The 17,731-nt window shown below is 46.9% G+C and overlaps 1 protein-coding gene across 1 annotated transcript in view; it reads right to left on the bottom strand.

Annotated features, from left to right (window-relative positions):
* PPP1R14C (protein phosphatase 1 regulatory inhibitor subunit 14C) overlaps positions 1-14,928 on the bottom strand; it is a 124,740-nt gene extending 109,812 nt beyond the window's left edge. The window contains exon 1 of the mRNA XM_029596544.1: positions 14,606-14,928. Within this exon, the coding sequence (XP_029452404.1) occupies positions 14,606-14,872 (267 nt within the window). The 5' untranslated portion in view covers positions 14,873-14,928. The remainder of the gene's footprint in view (positions 1-14,605) is intronic.
* Between the last annotated feature and the right edge of the window lie 2,803 nt (positions 14,929-17,731).

Genomic DNA, 17,731 nt, shown 5'->3' with positions numbered 1-17,731 from the left:
AAAATTAGATTAAATTAAAACAAAAGCTGTTCTCAACATTTACACCATACCATCATGGCCAGATTTAATATTATGGCGTCCATAGCAGGAGACGGCATGGAGGCGGTTTCCCCTGGTGAATGAAGAGCAAGGAGGAGAGCTTTATTTTTTGGCACATGCCTATGCCTTAATCCAAGACTACAGCTCTCATGATTTGCTTATAAAAATATGAGCTATTTAATAAGCAAAGAAAAAAAAAGTTTAACGCACACTGACAGATTATATTACATATTAGCATGGCTTCTGGCTAAAAATCTGCAAGTCACGCAAGTCACCATGGGATACAACCAATCTAATTTCCCTTCTGTCCTATGTGGTGGGAAGGGGGTGGGAACAAGCACAAGATTTTATATGTAACCCCTCCTCCCCCCACCCCGTTATGCGTGTCCTGCACGGGCGGGGCCATAAAAGAATTTCTAAGTTCTTTGGGACAGGAACCCCGACTAGCTCGTCTCCGTGTCCCTTTCCCCCCCCAGAGTGTGGATCCTTTTGGTTGAAGGGCAAAAAGGTTTTACCTTCATAGCCCAGTGCAACGGTGACCGACTTCCTTCTAGCTGTCCCCGGGAGAGGAGCGGTTCCTCTTCACTGTGTGTGTGTACACTGTGCGCCCAAATAGACATGCTGGAGTTAAGTGTCCAAAACCGAATAGTGGCACAATAAATAAGAATCCAGCACCAGAGTCTTCCTGGCTCTCTTTTACAATCCTTTCCTCTATCTGTGCAGGAGTCTTGAGTAGGCAAGGGATCTCTGCACCCTCCTAGATTAGGAAAAACGTGGTGGTCCCACTGAGCAGGGCGACCCTTAGTTGGCTAGGAACCCCCTTCCAAAGAAGGCAAAATTCCTGTCTCTGCACAGAGAGTAAATTCTCTCTCTCCCCCCAGCAGGTGAAGACTCCGGACAGGTGTCCTCAATGATCTTTAAAGAGCTTCTTACTCACAGCTTTTCCCTTTGACTCAATAGGGGATCCCTGATGGGAGGTATCCTGGATGGAACTGCAGCGTCACAGATCTCTGGGTGGGCAAAGAGAGGGGACAGAAAACCTCCCAGATCTTCAAAAACAAAATTTCTTCTGGAAACACCACCAGAGTTGCCCCTTGCAACGGGTCATCACCTCAAGCGCAGGTCTTCCCTATCCCTGGGCGTCCGAAACACGGGGTTCCCCGTATCCAGGAAAGGCCCTACCACGTAAAAGCCCAAAATCCAAAATACTCCCAGGACAATCACGCTGCGCCTTGGGGGGGTGGGGGGGGGCAAGGTACAGTAGTGGAGCCCTCAAACCATCCCGAAAGATCCCAGGTCCCCAGGTAGACCAAAAACATAACTGAGGCAAACATCTCCAACCTTCCTCCAGAACTGCAAGTTATACTGCCCCCCAGCCGCTGCTATAAAACCTCTGAAGTGGGAAGTCTATTCCAGCACCCTCAAGGGGAGGGGCTGCACATGAACGGCTCCTCCCCTAATTCTCTCTCTCTCACTAACTGCACTAGTACTATTTCCCAGGGCTTACTGGTGGCCCGACAGGAGGGGCAAGTTACACACACACACACGGCAAAGAACAGACTCTATGCCTTTTTTCTTTATTAAAGCAGTGCAAAAAAAAAAAAACTTTAAAATGGGTCACAATTTCATCTGTTTCAAAATTTCAGCTTCCTACATTGTGCGGTTGGACACGCGTTTTGGAGGCGCTAGATTAACATCCGATGCAAAAAGGGGGTGAGCACGTCCCAACAAATGCGTAGCTAATAGCGTTCATCATGTCTTGTAGATGAGGCTATTTAGCTATTACCACCCAACGCATCCTTTTTTTTTTTTTTTTTAACACGGCAAATTTAACGCCAGCCCCAGAGCTGGCTTTAAGTCATACCGTGAGCAGAGGGTGCATGAGAAAAAAAAACAAAATACCGCTCTCTTTGGTTCCTCCTACTTAGTATCGTTGCAATGAAATGCGGCAATGAAAATTAAAAGGAAAATATAATGGGCTGGTTAAAAAAAAAAAAAGTTCTGGGTGTACAATGCACATGATACACACACAATAGCATCGCCCTGGAGTGTGTCAGTCAACTGAAGAGTAAGCAGACACTCGTATTGAGCGCCCTTTTCCTGATGCGCACACATCCACAGAGCTGGAGAGACACGATTTCTACCCAGCGCGTCCTTTTTTAAATGCGGCTGCTCACTTAAATATAGCATCCGGCACCCAGGAGAGTTGGATGTGCGTGCGGCGGGAAAACGGGTGCTCGATACGAGCGCCTGTTTCACCGAGCGTGATTATATTGCAGCGGCCCCACTGTGTGGCTCACCATCCTCCAATGCAGACATGCAAAGCACCCAAAAGTTCAAAAAACAGTGAAGGGAAGCACTGAAAGCCCCCCCACCAGGGTCTCTTCCATATCGTAAAACAAAGGGATGGGACAGAGCACACGTGAGCCTGTCAGAGTGGACCAGGTCCCTCCCATAGAGAAAACGCAGAAAAAGGGAGAAGTCTGTGGCAGTTAACTTGGATGCCAGAGCGAGTCACATCCAATGCGCAGTGCATCCTCTCCCACATCTCGTTCAGCCTGGGGATAAGACAGGAGCTGGAAGGACTTGCCAGGTGCTCGTAACCTGGATTGGAAACGGGATGCTGGGCTGGATGGGCCCTCGGTCTGACCCAGCATGGCAATCTCTTATGTTCTTATGACTCAATGACAGGGAAGAGGAGGATGATGCTGTGTGCAGTGTGTGTGCCACACAAAGCCGTTCCCAGCTATCCGTGCCCTGCATGCTGCCCTTTTAAGTACCACACTCCCGGGCCCATGCCATAGCTAGGAAGAGGCGGCACGCATGATTATAACCTGTCCTCAGAAAGGAGCTCCTGAAGCTTTAAAGAACCACCAGTGGTGCCTCTCGTGGCTGGGAGGTGCCGAGAGCAAAGTCCAGGTGCTGGTCTGGATCCGCACCATCAGGTAAGTGCCACGAAAGTCGCCACCTCTGACCAGGTCTGAAGGCACACCGGTTGGGAAACACCGGACTAAGCAAAGCTATCGCTATCCCTGGGTGTGAGTAATAAAGGATAAACCTACTTTATAGGAGCTGCCAGATTCTGACGGTGGCTAACACAGACCATAAGTGACAGGAGGCTGGGCTCAATGGACCTTGGTCTGCCCCAGCACAGCACGTCTTATGTTCTTAGGACACTTACAGCATTTTATGATCTGCATGTTTTTATTATCTTCATAATCTTTTTTTTTTTTAAGAGAAATTTTGCAAATGTAATTATGTATTCTCCACGGAAAACGTAATAAAAATTTGTTTGAGTCATCTGAAAACAGCTGAAAGATATTTATTTTTAGATTTGAGGTGAGAAGGGAAATGTTATTGTTGATTATGAAATAAGCACTTTTTTTTTTTTTTTAAATCAATGCATTCTTTTTTCTTACGCCTTTTCAGCCATACCCTCCCCCTTTCCTCTAGTATTCACGTCTCACACATCACAACCAATGCAATTCACGGAGAAATCTAGATGGTGGTGTGATTTAGTACAAAGTTTCTCAACCAAGGGCCTTCGGACCTGATCATCAGGCGTGTCATGGGGAGGAAAAAAAAAATGTCACCGCTGCCCGATGCTCAGATCCAGCCCAGTACCGGGGGCTCTGCACTCAGCACCTCGAGTCACCCGCAGGGGCTCCTAAACATGCTGAGAACAGACGGGGACCGTGAGTGCCTCCTCTCCCCAAGCTGCAGCATGAGCCCCGAAGCCTGGTAACTAACGGGCAAGCCTGCAGGGAAGAGAGAGCCGGGACCCGCGCACACGGCACCTCCTCATCTTCCGTCTTACCCTGGAGACCACGGGAGGCGGGCAGAGCATGCAACTCAGCGGAGGAGCTCTGGCAGTCAATTAAAAATCGAGCCAGCTTCCCTCTTCACATCAAACTTCTCCCCGTGGAGGTTGGTGGGCCACACGACATTTTCTGTTAGCACAGGGGGTGCCTTTGGCCTGGAACAGTTGGGGAAAACGGTGCTTGTGCTTCTTCCTCTGTGTCCATCTGGGCTACTTCAGCCTGAATCACGGCCTCTCTGCTGGGACCTTCTGTCGGCCTTGTTTGGCAAGTATTCATGGAAGATCCCTCCCCCGAAATATGCACTTCTGAGCGCCTGTCTGTTTCCCCATGGACCAATTTAAAAGCTTCCTTATTAGTAAGTTTGATCTCCAAATTATTTAAAAAAACAAAACAAAACACCTTTCTCCTAAAACAAAAAGGAAAGAGCCAGTAATAGGGGGAGCAGCCCCTGTGTATTATGGTCCTGGGTGCAGGGGCAACATGGGGAGAGTCACGGGCCTCGCAAGGCCCCATGGCCCCCCCCCCCCCCCAGGGTTCCTGCCAAGGGGGAAAAAGAATCAGTGTTTTCAAAACCCTAAGAATCAGTGTTTTTCAAAGCCCTAAGGGTTTTCCTTGTTCACCAGTACAGTCACACACAAAGAAAAAAAAACCACACATAACTTCCAGGCTGTGGCTCAAACTCCCAGTGTAACTAATAGCAGAGTAACCAAAGTGCAAATCACAGCTCCATGCACCAGTTCTGCAACTTAAATTCCAAAAGTGTCCAACAGGTTAAACACGGACTCTTCATCAGCAGAGGTCACCCCTTCCATCCCGCTGGGTGCCTGACATCTTTTTCCTAAAGGGTTGGTTCTCTTCTCTCTCTCTCGAGTCTCTTGCCGATTTAGAAGAATCGAGCTTTGACCGGTGGATTTTCCCAGGCGGGACAGCTCTCCTCTGCCACCCTCCCAGTATAAACCTGTCCACAGTCTCAAGGGCTTCTCAGGATCTGAGGCCTCTTCAGGAGCCTTCTCTCTCTCCCTCACCTTCTGGACCTTCACTTCAGTCTCCTCTGAACTCTCTCTCTGAAGTTGGTGCCACTCTGAAGTAACCCCAGGACTCCAGATCTTGGAATCTCTAATTCCTCCCCGCCCCTCTTTCGTCTGTGGAGGCAGGGGGGGGTTATACCTGCTTAGAACCCTTCCCAGTGGGGAGTGGTGTCCCTCCCTATCTACTGACACTACAGGGACATCACATGCGGGCAAGATCTAGCGAGACCTCCGTCACATTGAGGGCGCTCAGACCAGCTGAAGATGCCAGGGCTGGCTTCTCAGGGGGTAAAAATGGGCTCCCTGCCACAGGGGGAATGTAAGAATTACTACCTACATTCAACAAAAAGAACAGGAAAAAGGAAATAAACTTAAATGGATGTGGGGTGAAAAGTCAGAGCAGGAGGGAAAAGATCATTCCTCCGAAGATGAAACTGACTGAGCCCCTTTCTTCATTTGCAGTTTCCAGATTACACGTAAGCGGGAAATGACAGATTAAGAGCGGCTCCTAAAAGGAATAATCTTGAATAATAAACTTCAGGTAAATGCGCGCAGCAACAGGGTCGCAAGCAGATCTACACTCGCCTTTTGTAACCCTCACGTAGGGTGTATTTTAGAAAAATGTGTATCCATACCCCACCACATAGGCATACGTGCAAATGCATGCATTGCATTAAAGGAACATATCAATGCGCTGAACACGTGTACTTTTCCTATCTGCATATATATTATGCATTAAAATAAAAGCCGCTATATTTTAACACATAAACGTCAAGTAAACTACTTGTTATACCAATTAGTCCACCAGTTTGCCCAGTCCTCCCCCAGGTCATAGAGACCCTCCTGGTTCTTCAGCCAGAGCTGCCCCCCAGTTCACCCAGACTTCCCACCCACTCGGTACTACGCAACGTTTTAATATCACTTACGCCAGATAATTAGCAGGTGAAACAATGTGACAAGGTGGTGGCAAAAGCCAGAGGGACGATGGGCTGCACAGAAGGAGGAATAACCAGCAGGAAAGGGGGGGGGGGGGGGGGTCACGTGATGTGGTGAGCCGGGAAGGCGGATTTCTTCTCGGCTCCGAGGGTCTGCTCCCACTATCTAACTAAATCCTTGCAGATACGGGAGTTCCCGACCTCCCAACTCCAAGATTAGCTCGGCGCTTGCGTCTATTGTAAGTTATATGCAACGATCCTCCCCCATCGTGGCAACAGAAGGAGGTAAGGAAAAGCCCCCGTAGCCAAGATCCTAAGATGGTGGCCGGGAGCGACGGCACAGGGGCTGCCTTAGGACTCGGCAGTCACACTTGCCGACATTAAAGAAGTGGTACGAGGAGCTCGTGTGATGCGGTGAGAAGGAGAGGACATGCTCAGGAGGGCTCCGGGTGCCGCTCTCCGATTTTTACAATTTTCCACCCTGATTCTGCCTACTTTCTGCGAGGGGGGATCAGAGAGTATGTGTCAATCACCTCTTATATGCAGCGCTCACCCACCGGAATGCCTATAAGGACCGGCAAAAAGGAGAAGGAGAAACCTAAAGACGGCTGAGCCTAAGATGGCGGCTACGTCTGATATGCAAAGAACTCAAGATCTTTCCCCCGCCATGGCGGAACATTTTAAGACAATCTTAATGGACGCACTGGATGTCAAATCAGTGACTATTATTGGCTCAGATAACAGAGGTTCGTACAGCCCTCACAGAGATAAACCCACAATTCGAGCAGATCGAGGAGAGGGGAGGGGTCCTCGAGGATGACAAATCTGGCCATCACCAAACTCCAGGCGCTGGAAAGGAGAGTGGAGGCGCAATCCTCTAAGCTCAAAGACCTGGAGAACCGGGCCCGCAGGTCTAATATACGCCTGCTGGGGCTCCCGGAATCCCTTGCTGAGTGCAACTCGGAACAGGGGTCCACCTCCTGATTTCGTAACACATCTTCGGCGTTTGCATACTGTCATAGCCTGTTTGCAAGAAACTCATTTGTCCTCCACCGAAAGCCAGAAATTACAAAGGTCTCTTTTCTCCATTTCTTATAAGGAACAAAGAAAATTTCAGTACTATGCCTGAATTATCAGAAAACGTCCTATTAAATGTATCACATTATAAATTTCTATGGCATGTTTATTTCCCCCTGGTATGCGCTTGCCCGATGCGAGTCAGTGCCTCCGGGCTATGTCTGAAATGCAAGTTTGTTAATGGTACCTACTTTCATTGTTTCTGGGAATGTCCCTTAATACTAAACTTTTGGGAAAAAATTCAGAAAAGATGCGAACAATTTATACAATATCCACTGCCTTTGGACCCTAACTTATGGCTTTTTGACTCTACCACCCTATTAGATCTCACTATTACCCAGGCAGATCGAGCATTTCTCAGGAAGGCTGAGTTGGTGGGCAAAAGAGTTCTCATTAAAATAGTTGGATGAACAAGAACCCAATTATGAACACTGGTTTCAAAAGATGATCCAGTTATGCTCTTTAGAATATGTGATGGCTAGGAATTCCTCCCCCAAGAAGTTTGCGACATACCTCAAAATATAGTCAGCCTTTTAAAATTACCTATCTCCCACAATAATGCAAACCTTGGATCATTTTTAGCATCGCCCTGCTTATCGCAGTAAGCCAGGGGACATATGGGCCACGCCTCATGATGAACATATATGTTGGTCCGCAGCTCGTGGCTGCACACTAGGCAATGGAGATGGGTGGCAACAGAGCATGAAGGGTCAAGGTTCACTGGGGTGCCTGACAGCTTCACGAGTTGCGCCCCCAAATAGACGATGTCTGGGCTACAAGTCTCAGATTTGTATTGGGTACAACTTAGTGCCTTCTGACATTTAAGAAAACCCTATCCACAACCAACCCTGCACAGGTAGTAGAGACTATTATAACTTTATCTCTAGGGGTGCCCTCAAGCGACATATCTGGAATGTGTTAAATGCACGTACTGTTTGCAATTATATGAACTGCCTGTTAAATTTTAAATCTCTTCTTCTACCCTTTGCCTGATGTGCATAGAGGACTGGTCACCCAACATTCATGATCCAATATTTATGATTTAATATCCACGTTCCAATATCCAAGCTCCAAGACCCAAGACCGTGGACTATTACACTAGCTACAAGTCAATTATCACCTAACACTTCATGAAGATGGAAGGAAAGCTGAGGGGGGGGGGGGGAAGTTAGTAGCTACTGTATATTGCCAGATAGCAGGTAAGGGGTATCTTCTAGTGATCTCTCATCATATTACCGTCGACATTACTGCCCATGATGTACCCTTAGCTATTTCATTATATAGTTATCTGCTTAAACACTTGGTCAATCATCCTAAGCGCCTACCAGTACCCTATCTTTGTAATCTACATGATCTCTGTAGTGTGCTTTGGATGAAGGCGAATTATTTCTGAAGATCTCTAAAAAGTTGCAGTTAACTTTAGTTGCGAAACCAATAAAAATATTTTTTAAAAAACCAGCAGGAAAAAGGAGGCGATAATGCCCTCGTACAGGTCTTTCACGTGGCCTCCCCTGAGAGAAGTGTATTCAGTTCTGGAGACCATCTCTCAAAAAGAATAAGGACAGGATGGAAGTGGTTCAGAAAAAGGCAATCAAAATGATGGGTCCGTTATCAAAAGCCGTACGAGATGAGACCGAAGAATCTGAATACTCTGCAGGCGAGGATGTGCAGGGGAGATGGGATACAGACCTTCAGATAACCGAAAGGTATCAATGATACACAAACAAGCCTTTTCCACCGGAAAGGAAACTTCAGAACTAGGTCATGATATGAAACTCCAGGAGGAAGGCAACTCAGAACCAACATTGGGAAATGTCTCTTCACAGAGAGGGCGGAGGATGCAGGGCTTGCCCTCCCGGAACGGATGGTGAAGACGAGAATGGTGATGGAATTCAAAAGGGCATGGGATAAAAACTGCGGACCCCTACAGGCTAGAGGATGGAAATGAACAAAAATGGGGTAACACATTAACTTTAGGTGAAACCCTTCTGCACGGGGCAGCAGTTACTGCCACCCTTAACAGAAGGCAAGGATGTGGCCTGCATGGAGCGGAAGTCACTACCAAAAGCAACTTTGGTCTCTACCTGCCGTCATTTACTACGTTCGGTGTTAAACTATGCAAGTTGGCAAACCCTACATGCGTCTCTTAAAACAGCAGCTTTCAAATGTAAAATGTTGGCCCCGCGCTGGAACACCCCTAGACCATCCCCATTTTATGCAAGTACATGTGCAATCGAAAATGAAAATACGTGTGCATTTTTTACTTTTATAAAATAAAGAATATTTATTTATTTTATTTATTTTATTTATTTATTTAGTTTTATATACCGACAACCGTTTGCACATCGTGCCGGTTTACAGATAACTTACAACCAAATTATATGTAGGCAAAGCCTTTACAAGGAACAGTGTGTAACATATGCGAGTAGAGGCTGCTTACATGCATATATGCTAATTTTTATGCAGGTAACATTTTGAAGATTCACTCGTTATGTTTTAAAGCAAGGAAGCTTTTACCCTGAACTTGTTTCTCTGAATACATATGGAAAAAAAATGTAGACATTAATGTTCAAGCAAGTTCTTGCACCACTTCTGAAAAAAAAAAAAAAAACCAAAAACCACCAAAACAAGGATAGTAGCCAGATTACTAAGGTAGGATGGCAATAAGGAAAGGAAAGCCAAGCAAATCATCTGCAGTTCCTGGCAAAAAACGGTTTAGTTCTGAAACCTTCTACCTGCTTGGTAGGTAAATAAGCAGAAAGAAAGAAACTTCTGAACATGCCTACAGATGATATAGCTGGAGATAAGCTGTTCAGTTCAAGTTTCTAGACTTAGAAACACTCTAAATTTACTATGCAAAGCAATATTGTCAGACATTAGTCAGTCAATCACAATTTTCCTTATTTCCACCAGTGATTTAATTGACTGTGTGCGCGCGCGCATTCTCTGTTAAAGTATATTTAAAAAGAAAAATTGCTTTCACCGTAGAAACCTCCCCAATAAGTTTAGCCCTAGAATTCAGACAGAAATACATTTTTCATAATCTACCACTATATCATACTGCAATTCTATTTTCATTAGCACTTCCACCCTAAACAAAGGCAGATTAACCGTCCCAGGTCCTGAGACACAGTGGGGTTACTGGAATGCTTGAGCTGTAGGACAAATAGCTCAGATGTACTCCTGACCAGCTTCCCTTGCACAGAATGTGGCAAAATAAGTAATAGTTCAGGCACCTTTACAGACAGTGTTCAAAATAGCCATTGCCAAGATAATTCTTACTGGGAGATCCAGTGTTTGGAGAAGGAGATAATGCCCCAGTATAGACACCACCCCAGAGAGGGGGAGGCATGATGTAATGCCTCTCAGTTAACAGGAGCCTTGAGGATAGGCATGTCAGCGACAGCTGGGGGACCACCATCCAAACTCCCGACTTCCCTGGCCATAACTTCCATTACTTGCTGCAGTGTCCCTTCCGATACAGCCACTCTCCTCAGTCAGAGGTGCACTCATTCCCTTCATCAACTGGTGAATGAACACATGCAGGAAATCCTCCTCAGAAAGGAGGCAAAGATCGATTCCTCAGTCAAGGTCTGAGAGCAAGAGGAGAAGGAACCAGAACCAGCTGATCCCAAGAACCCAGCAAGCACTGTCAGGCACTTTTGAAGGGCGGGAGAAAAGTTTCAGAGCTAGTGGGCCAGATAAAATCCAGAAGAAACAGCAGTCGAATTGGTGGCTCCTGGTTTCCTCGACATTGAACCTAGCACAGCAGGTAGGATAGTCATCTGGTGATCATCAGCTGGAGAAGAGGAAGATCTATCCTCTTTTTTAGGAACACTGAAGAAACAACAATTGTAGGCTGAAGAGATCCCACCAAACCCATCTGCTTAGAGGCAAGTCATCTTGGATTCCCCCAAAATCAAGTTGATGAGACAGATTTAAATAAAGAATGGGTAGATCTGATACAAATGAAGCAGACTGTGGCTTGTAAGTGCATTTAAAGTTCTTTCAGTGCCCTGCATACTTTCAGCAAATTCCATGTGTAATTGCAGCAACAGAAATACAAAATAAAAATGATTCTCATACAGTGCATTTTACAATGTTAAAAGCATTTCACTTCATAGGACACTACAGGCTATTTGACATTCCTCATGCCTTTAAAAACTGCTGGAAATCCAAACATTTAACCTTGACAGAGTCCTTAGCCAGTATCCATTTCACTGGATCTGCTTACTCCAGTAATATTCCCTCAAATGCAGCATGCAAAGAACGCACTGCCAATAGGTTTTCTAAAGAAATGACCAAGATCAGCAAAATATGCCATTCATTAGAGATTACTTAAGAGCACATCTAAATATCCTAAAGTTGTCTGAAAACAGAATTTCAATATTTTCCCCTGCCACAAAATATCAAATGACAGCAAGCTCCTCTTCCCTCACCTACTGAGAGAATGCAGCAAGTGTAGATTTCCAGAATTTAGCTCATTAAAGAAAATATAAGATTAACTTGGTAGTCTGTTATACAAGGCAATTGGGATTACTCAATTGCTCATTTCAGGTTGTGGAATAACATACAATAGCACTTACACATTTGTCAACCCTGTACATCACAAGCACTCAACTCTGGTCCTTGAGGGCTGCTGAAGCCAGCCAGCCAGCCACCCTCAGTTCATCCATCACCATCCCCAAAATGATGCAATAGATGATGCAGGCCACTGAAGTGGACTTTCCACGGCAGGCAGCACTAGATAGTTGCCTATTCTAGAAGTCCATCCCTGCAGACAGATCTGCTTCACCCCCTGCCCAGAAAGCAAAACACGCCTATTAATCTAGTTCTTGAACCATGTATATACAAATATAATTTAACAAATACTTCTGGTGGAGAGAGCTTGAAAACCCGACCCAAGTGTGATCCTTGAGAAGTGTTGCTTTATATGCATTGACACAACACAGGTAAAAAGCTACTCAGAGAACAATGGACAAAATTGACAACACTAACTGAAAAGTCTAATTAAAACATGTTTCGGAATATATTTCAAAAACAGTAAGTAAATAAATAAATAAATAAATAAATAAATAAATAAATAACTGACAGGTTGGACTTTGATAAGTTTTAATTCGCATGAAAACAGGTTTTAAATAGCCTCAAAAGCTAAATATTCCCTTATAAAACATGTGGATTTCATAGATTCATAAAGTGTACAGCATTCAATTTAGAACTTAAAACTACAAATACTAAATGAAACATTTCATATAATGAAAGAGCTATGGGCTTTAAACACCAAACATAGTATTATATGAATTCACCATAACCCAAACAAAATAAACCTCTTCAAATTCATTTACAAAATATTTAGCACAAAGAAACTGCTTTCACTGTTTTCTCATTCTGTCTTGCAAGGCCACAAGGGAATTTATTCATAGATTGCAATCATTTAAAAATGACAAATTTAAAACCTCCCCACACCCCCAACTTTCACTAGAAAACACACCGAGAATTATTCTGTTCCTTCCCCCCTAGCTGTCCTTAAACACCATCCTCAGTGTTACTGCAGTTTGAGGGTTAGCCTGGCTCACCTTCCTACAAACCCAGGGGGCCGATGCCATCGTTGTGTGCAGAAGACACGCGCTCAGTGTCGAGCGCCCGTCCAGCCCCACCTCTCCTGGGTGCGCGATTCAATATTTAAATGAGAGGTAGGGTGTTGCACTAGAAAGGAGGCAGTAGGGGAAAATGTGCATCCCTGGCGCCTCCTCGGCATCGGCCCCCAGCAGAGGTGGCTGTCAAGCGGGGTTGGGGAAAACGGACGCTCAACATACGAGCGTCCATTTTCTCCTGCTACCAGCATACACCGTACACAAGATACCAGGGCCTGTGGGCGCATACAATTTTAATTTTCAAAAATGAATTTTTTTTTTCCCCCCCACACTAAATCCTGCTTTATTTGGTTCCTCCTACTTAATATCGCGACCATACCATTAGGAGAAATCACAGAAAGCAGGATTCTTATTTATTTTTTTCCAATGCGCCCTTGAGCGTGGCATTCCCTTACGCCAGTCCCGGGCCAGCGCAAAATGTGCTGCACTTGCAAGGGCGCATTGGCTGCATGGAAAATTTACTGGATCTACATGTGATGAGCACTACTAGCTAAGCGGTGATTCGGACGCCTTAATCCCCGTATTGGATCAGTGGTTATGGACGCGCGTCCCAATTGCGTGTAAAGCCGTGTGCTGCGGCTAGCGCACGGTATTGCAGAGGCCCCCTCCCCAGATTTCCAGCTCCAATCCTGCTCGCCAAATATTTATGGAGCTGTTGACCTACATTCATGGCCGCCAGGGCTTTTTCTCCATCAGTTTGTACTTTTGCTTTTGAAACGCGGCACAACTTTCATAAAACAGAAACACTGCACCATGTTTAAGCTACATTTAGGGGGGGGAGGTTGAGTGACACAGAGTAACAAGTAACAAAAGGGTGAAGGGTGGGGTAACAGAGCCAAAAATGTGACAGGGGAAATAATGAAATCAAGAAAAGCAGAATATAAATTTTAAAAAAGGAGGCGTAATGGTAGTGGAGGGTAGATGTGAGATGTGATTGAGAAAAGGGGCAGGTTTGAGAGAGAGGAAAGATGGGGGTAGTGAGAGCCAGGAGGGGTGAAAGCAGAGATGTAAGACAGCCAGAGAGGATTCTGGGAGAGGTAACAGAGGACGGGGGGGGGGGGGGGGGGGGGGGGGGTGAGAGCAAGGAGGTGGGAAGGGGTGCAAGGAGGATGCTGGGGCAGAGTGAGGAGAAAGGTGCACAGAGGTGGGACAGGAGGTGCTCTGTTCGGGCTGCCAAGCTCCATTTTTATCCTGGTATGGGGATGGGAGATGTTATGCTGGCACCCTTGAAAGGGAGAGTGGTGAGGACAGGGTGGGGGAGCTGAGAGAGAGACATAGTGTCATGGGAATGGGGGAGAGAAAGGGAGCTGTTGGGCAGAGAGAGAAACTGATGGGGAAAAGGTAGGGGGATTGAGAGCCAGACACTGGGCAGGAGCACGGGCTGAAGGGGAGGCTGAACCTGGTCGGGAGAGGATGGGAGGCTAGAGACCGATGCATCAGTGACATAAAGGTGAATAAAATGCAATTATTTAGAAGTTATCAAAAGGAAACTAAAAGCAGAGGGTCCCTCTGACACTGTCCTGGTCTCCTTCCTCCATGTCCAAGCAGGATTGTCCTTGGTGATGAGGGAGCGCGAACAAACTGGGGCGACAGCCCCGCGTACCATTTTGGTAGCCCCATCCCCCCCCCCCCCATATTGTAATGTGAGCTTTCCAGGGCCCCACTGCAGGTGATTCGCCCTGGGTCAGCCGCGAGTACAAGGAAGATTTGGGCAATCAAGCGCCGTGTGCTGCAGTGGCGCGAGTAAAGTGCAGCAGACCGGGATGCCGGAGGAGAAGTCGTTTTCTGCAAGAGCAGTGCCGGAAAAATTCAGTGCATTTTTTTTTTCTAAGGGGGAGGGAGGAAAGACCGAGAGGACGGGTAAGGGGGGGGGGGGGGGGGCAGATCAAGGAAGCTACCGTCCGCAGCTCTTACAATGGAGGTATTTAACACCAAACACCCCCGCCCCCCCTTGCTATGAGCGTCTGAAGGAGGGCGAGCAGCAGCAGCAGCAGCCGCCGCCGCGTCTCTGGCGCCCCCTAGCGAGTGCCCGCCGCCCGCACGCACGCTACCTCGCAGCCGTACAGCTCGCTCAGCTGCTCCACGATCCACTCCTCCAGCACCAGCCGCTTCCTCAGCTCCTTCCGGTCGTACTTCACCGTCACTTTGCCCTGCTGGTGCTTTCTCTGCGGCGGCGGAGGAGGCGGAGGCAGTTTCGGCGGCGGCGGGCTGCTGCCGGCGGAATCCTCCCGGGATCCCGGGCCCCCCAGCGGGCTCTGGAAGAAGACCCGGCTGCCGGCGGCTGCGGGGCTCGGCTCGCTCCCGCTCACGGCTGACATTGCTGGCGGCTGCTGCTGTCCTTCTCTCTCGCGCCGGCGTTCCCCCCTCCCCTTTGACCCCCCCCCCCCCCCCCCTGCTCCTGCCACACACACTGTCCGCGAGCCCAGGCTACTGCCCGCACACCGGCCGGCCGCGCGCTCCCTCGGCACCTGTGCCCGAAACCGGCTCTCCCCGGCCGCCGTTCATTGGCTGCCGCCGCTGCGGGGAGGCGGGGCGAGGCTGGAGACCCGCCTCCTCCAACCCATAAAAGGGAGGCGGCACGACCCGCAAAGCCAATTAGCGCGTCGGCGCTGCTTCTGGCAGGGGCTCCGTGGGCTCTACCACGATAGATTTTGCCTGACATTTATGTAAAATGAAATAAAGCAAAGGGTTGGGGGGAAAAAAAGGGGTGGGTTTTCACTGTGCACCTGTAATTACAAAAAAAAAAAAAAATGCACGGCGGAGGAAAAATGTGATCACGCTTGAAAGCATGAAACGGAATCCGGAGGTGTGCAAACTAAGGATCTGTCGACGAACCGACTGCCCAAGGACATGGTTCTCTGGAAAATCAGTCCCAGTCCTTGCAACGCAGAGCAAACTCGTATTAATACGAGGAAGAAGACGGACCGAGAAGTAGATTCTGACAGAAATGTCTGAAAACAAATGGAAACCTGTCTGTCAAAAAAAATAAAAGCGAAGGAGTCAAATTGGAGTAAGGTAAACCAATGGTGGTTGCGGGGGCGCACGAAAACAAGGACAATCCAAAAAGCAGACTCCTCAGCCTGAAGAAGGTGTCGAGTCTTGCCTTCTGGGACTAGGGAGGCGCACCAGACTGCTGTGGATGAACGAGCAGGTTAGTAAAAAATCAGGTGGGTGGGGTACTTAATGAGGAGAGCCAGAAAAAAAAAAAAGGCTGTTTGTCAGATGTTAAAAAAAAAAACCCACCCTAAAACAGTTGATGATTGTTCCTGCACCGAGGGTGGGAGGAGGACGAATCACAATACTAAAGCACAAAGGTGTGCACTTCACCATATAGAATTGAGCTGGTTAAGATCTCATAATCTATGTACAGCATTAAAATAGGACACCCTTTCCACAGGTCACACAGGAAACCCCCTTAGGTAGGCCAGACGGCAGTACCTGCTCTTATGACTTTCAGCCTGGAGATTGCAGTTTGACCCTATCAAGTCCCAGAAATGGTCAAAGAAGAGCAAAGGTCAGTTTGTTGATTCCTAGAAATTTATAATAGAAGGCTTCTAAGAGGTCAGCCAGACTCAAAAGCCTATCAAATCTAACCCACCCTGTCATCTTGACTATTAGAAGCCCATCCCATTCAACTCAAGTGATGTTTAGATCAACAGGATCAAAAGAGACAAGAGATGAGCAAACGTCCCAGGTTTTTTCTGCAATCCTGTACAGATCCATGAGAAGTGCTTCTTCCAAGCTACTGAACTCCAACGTTTCACCTTCTATAAAGTCTACAGAAAGAACCCGGAAACAGATCATTCCCACATCTCATCAGTGACTCAGTCAGAAAATGTCTGTGCCTGTTCACCCCAGAATGCAATCACAAACCAAAGCCTGAGCCCCATTGCAAACACCATTTCGAGCTTCGAAGCTGACACCAATCTAATGGCACTATAGAGGGATTACAGTGCTGCATGACTCAGTAGAGCAGGTCAATCTCATTGTGGGACTATTTTCCTGGATTCTAAAATCAGGTAAAGGAATTGGATGTTCCTGAGTGATGTTCCTCCCAGATGTCGATCAAGACACATAAACCACTTTGATTATTTTTATGGAAAGGCGGTTTAAGACTAAACTAAAAGGGGTAACTATAAACAGTTCTTATCCAGGTAGACTTGGGGAAGCCAGCAATTATCCCTGGGAGTGAGATACAAGAAATAGATCAATTAAATGGGGGATCTGCCAGGTTCTTGTGACCTAGACTAGCCACTGTCAGAGACAGAATGTTGGGCTCAGTGGCCCGTGGCACTTAAGTTCACACTTCTCAGTGACACCAATACACTCTAGGGCCATAAAAGTGCAGTTAAAGTTCCCCGCTGAATATAGTTGCTTGCCCCATTGACATCAAGGATCCTGAGAAGGCCAGCACCTGGATAATAAAATACTCCCCTTGTGCATCCTGTGATTGGGGCTTGAATGGTAATGAGATGCATTATACAGCCCTAGAACTAGGCTTAAAGCTGTAGCAGACAGCCTCTCCTCACCTTCAGCACCTCAGGGTTCAAAGGCTTTGAAAACAGAGTAACATCCCTTCAAGATATATCATGTACGTAAGGCAAAATTGCAAATTAAGTATGTCACTGCCATGAACCACTTGTGGCCCAATAAATCATCTCAACATCTCACCATATCATGAGGACCTTCTGCAGTCATATGCACTTATATACTATTTTCTTTAGAAAGGGCTTAATAATCCACATTGTGGCATGGGGGATATAGATTCAGTCTATCAAGGCCCAGAAGATAGCTGCCATCATGTCAGCCCCTGCTGGTCAACTAGTTCATTAAGGAGGATATGTGTACAAGAGAAGCCCAGCCCATCAAGCCCTCAGGTTGACCAAGGTAACCTGAGTCAACCGAGTATGCCACCCAAAGAGAAAGGAATGGCAGAGAATATGGAGGAAGAAAAAGGAGAGAGAAAAAAAAGAGACTAGATTCCACATGAGTGTGATGGAGGTGGAGCAGCCAGGAAACTCTATATTTCCCTTCATCCTTATTGGACCTACCATCTCTAGGTTATCCCGAAAAACTAACTGTGCTCATGAAACATCTGCTTGTGTTGCTAAACAGCCAGCTAAACCTTCTGCCCAGCTTCAGATACCAAATAAACTCAGTTCTTGATTACCAAAATA

The sequence above is a fragment of the Rhinatrema bivittatum genome, chromosome 3, assembly GCF_901001135.1.
Source record: "Rhinatrema bivittatum chromosome 3, aRhiBiv1.1, whole genome shotgun sequence".
Classification (NCBI taxonomy): Eukaryota; Metazoa; Chordata; class Amphibia; order Gymnophiona; family Rhinatrematidae; genus Rhinatrema; species Rhinatrema bivittatum.
The sequence above is the reverse complement of the archived record's forward strand: the minus strand, read 5'-3'. Positions and strand labels throughout refer to the sequence as shown.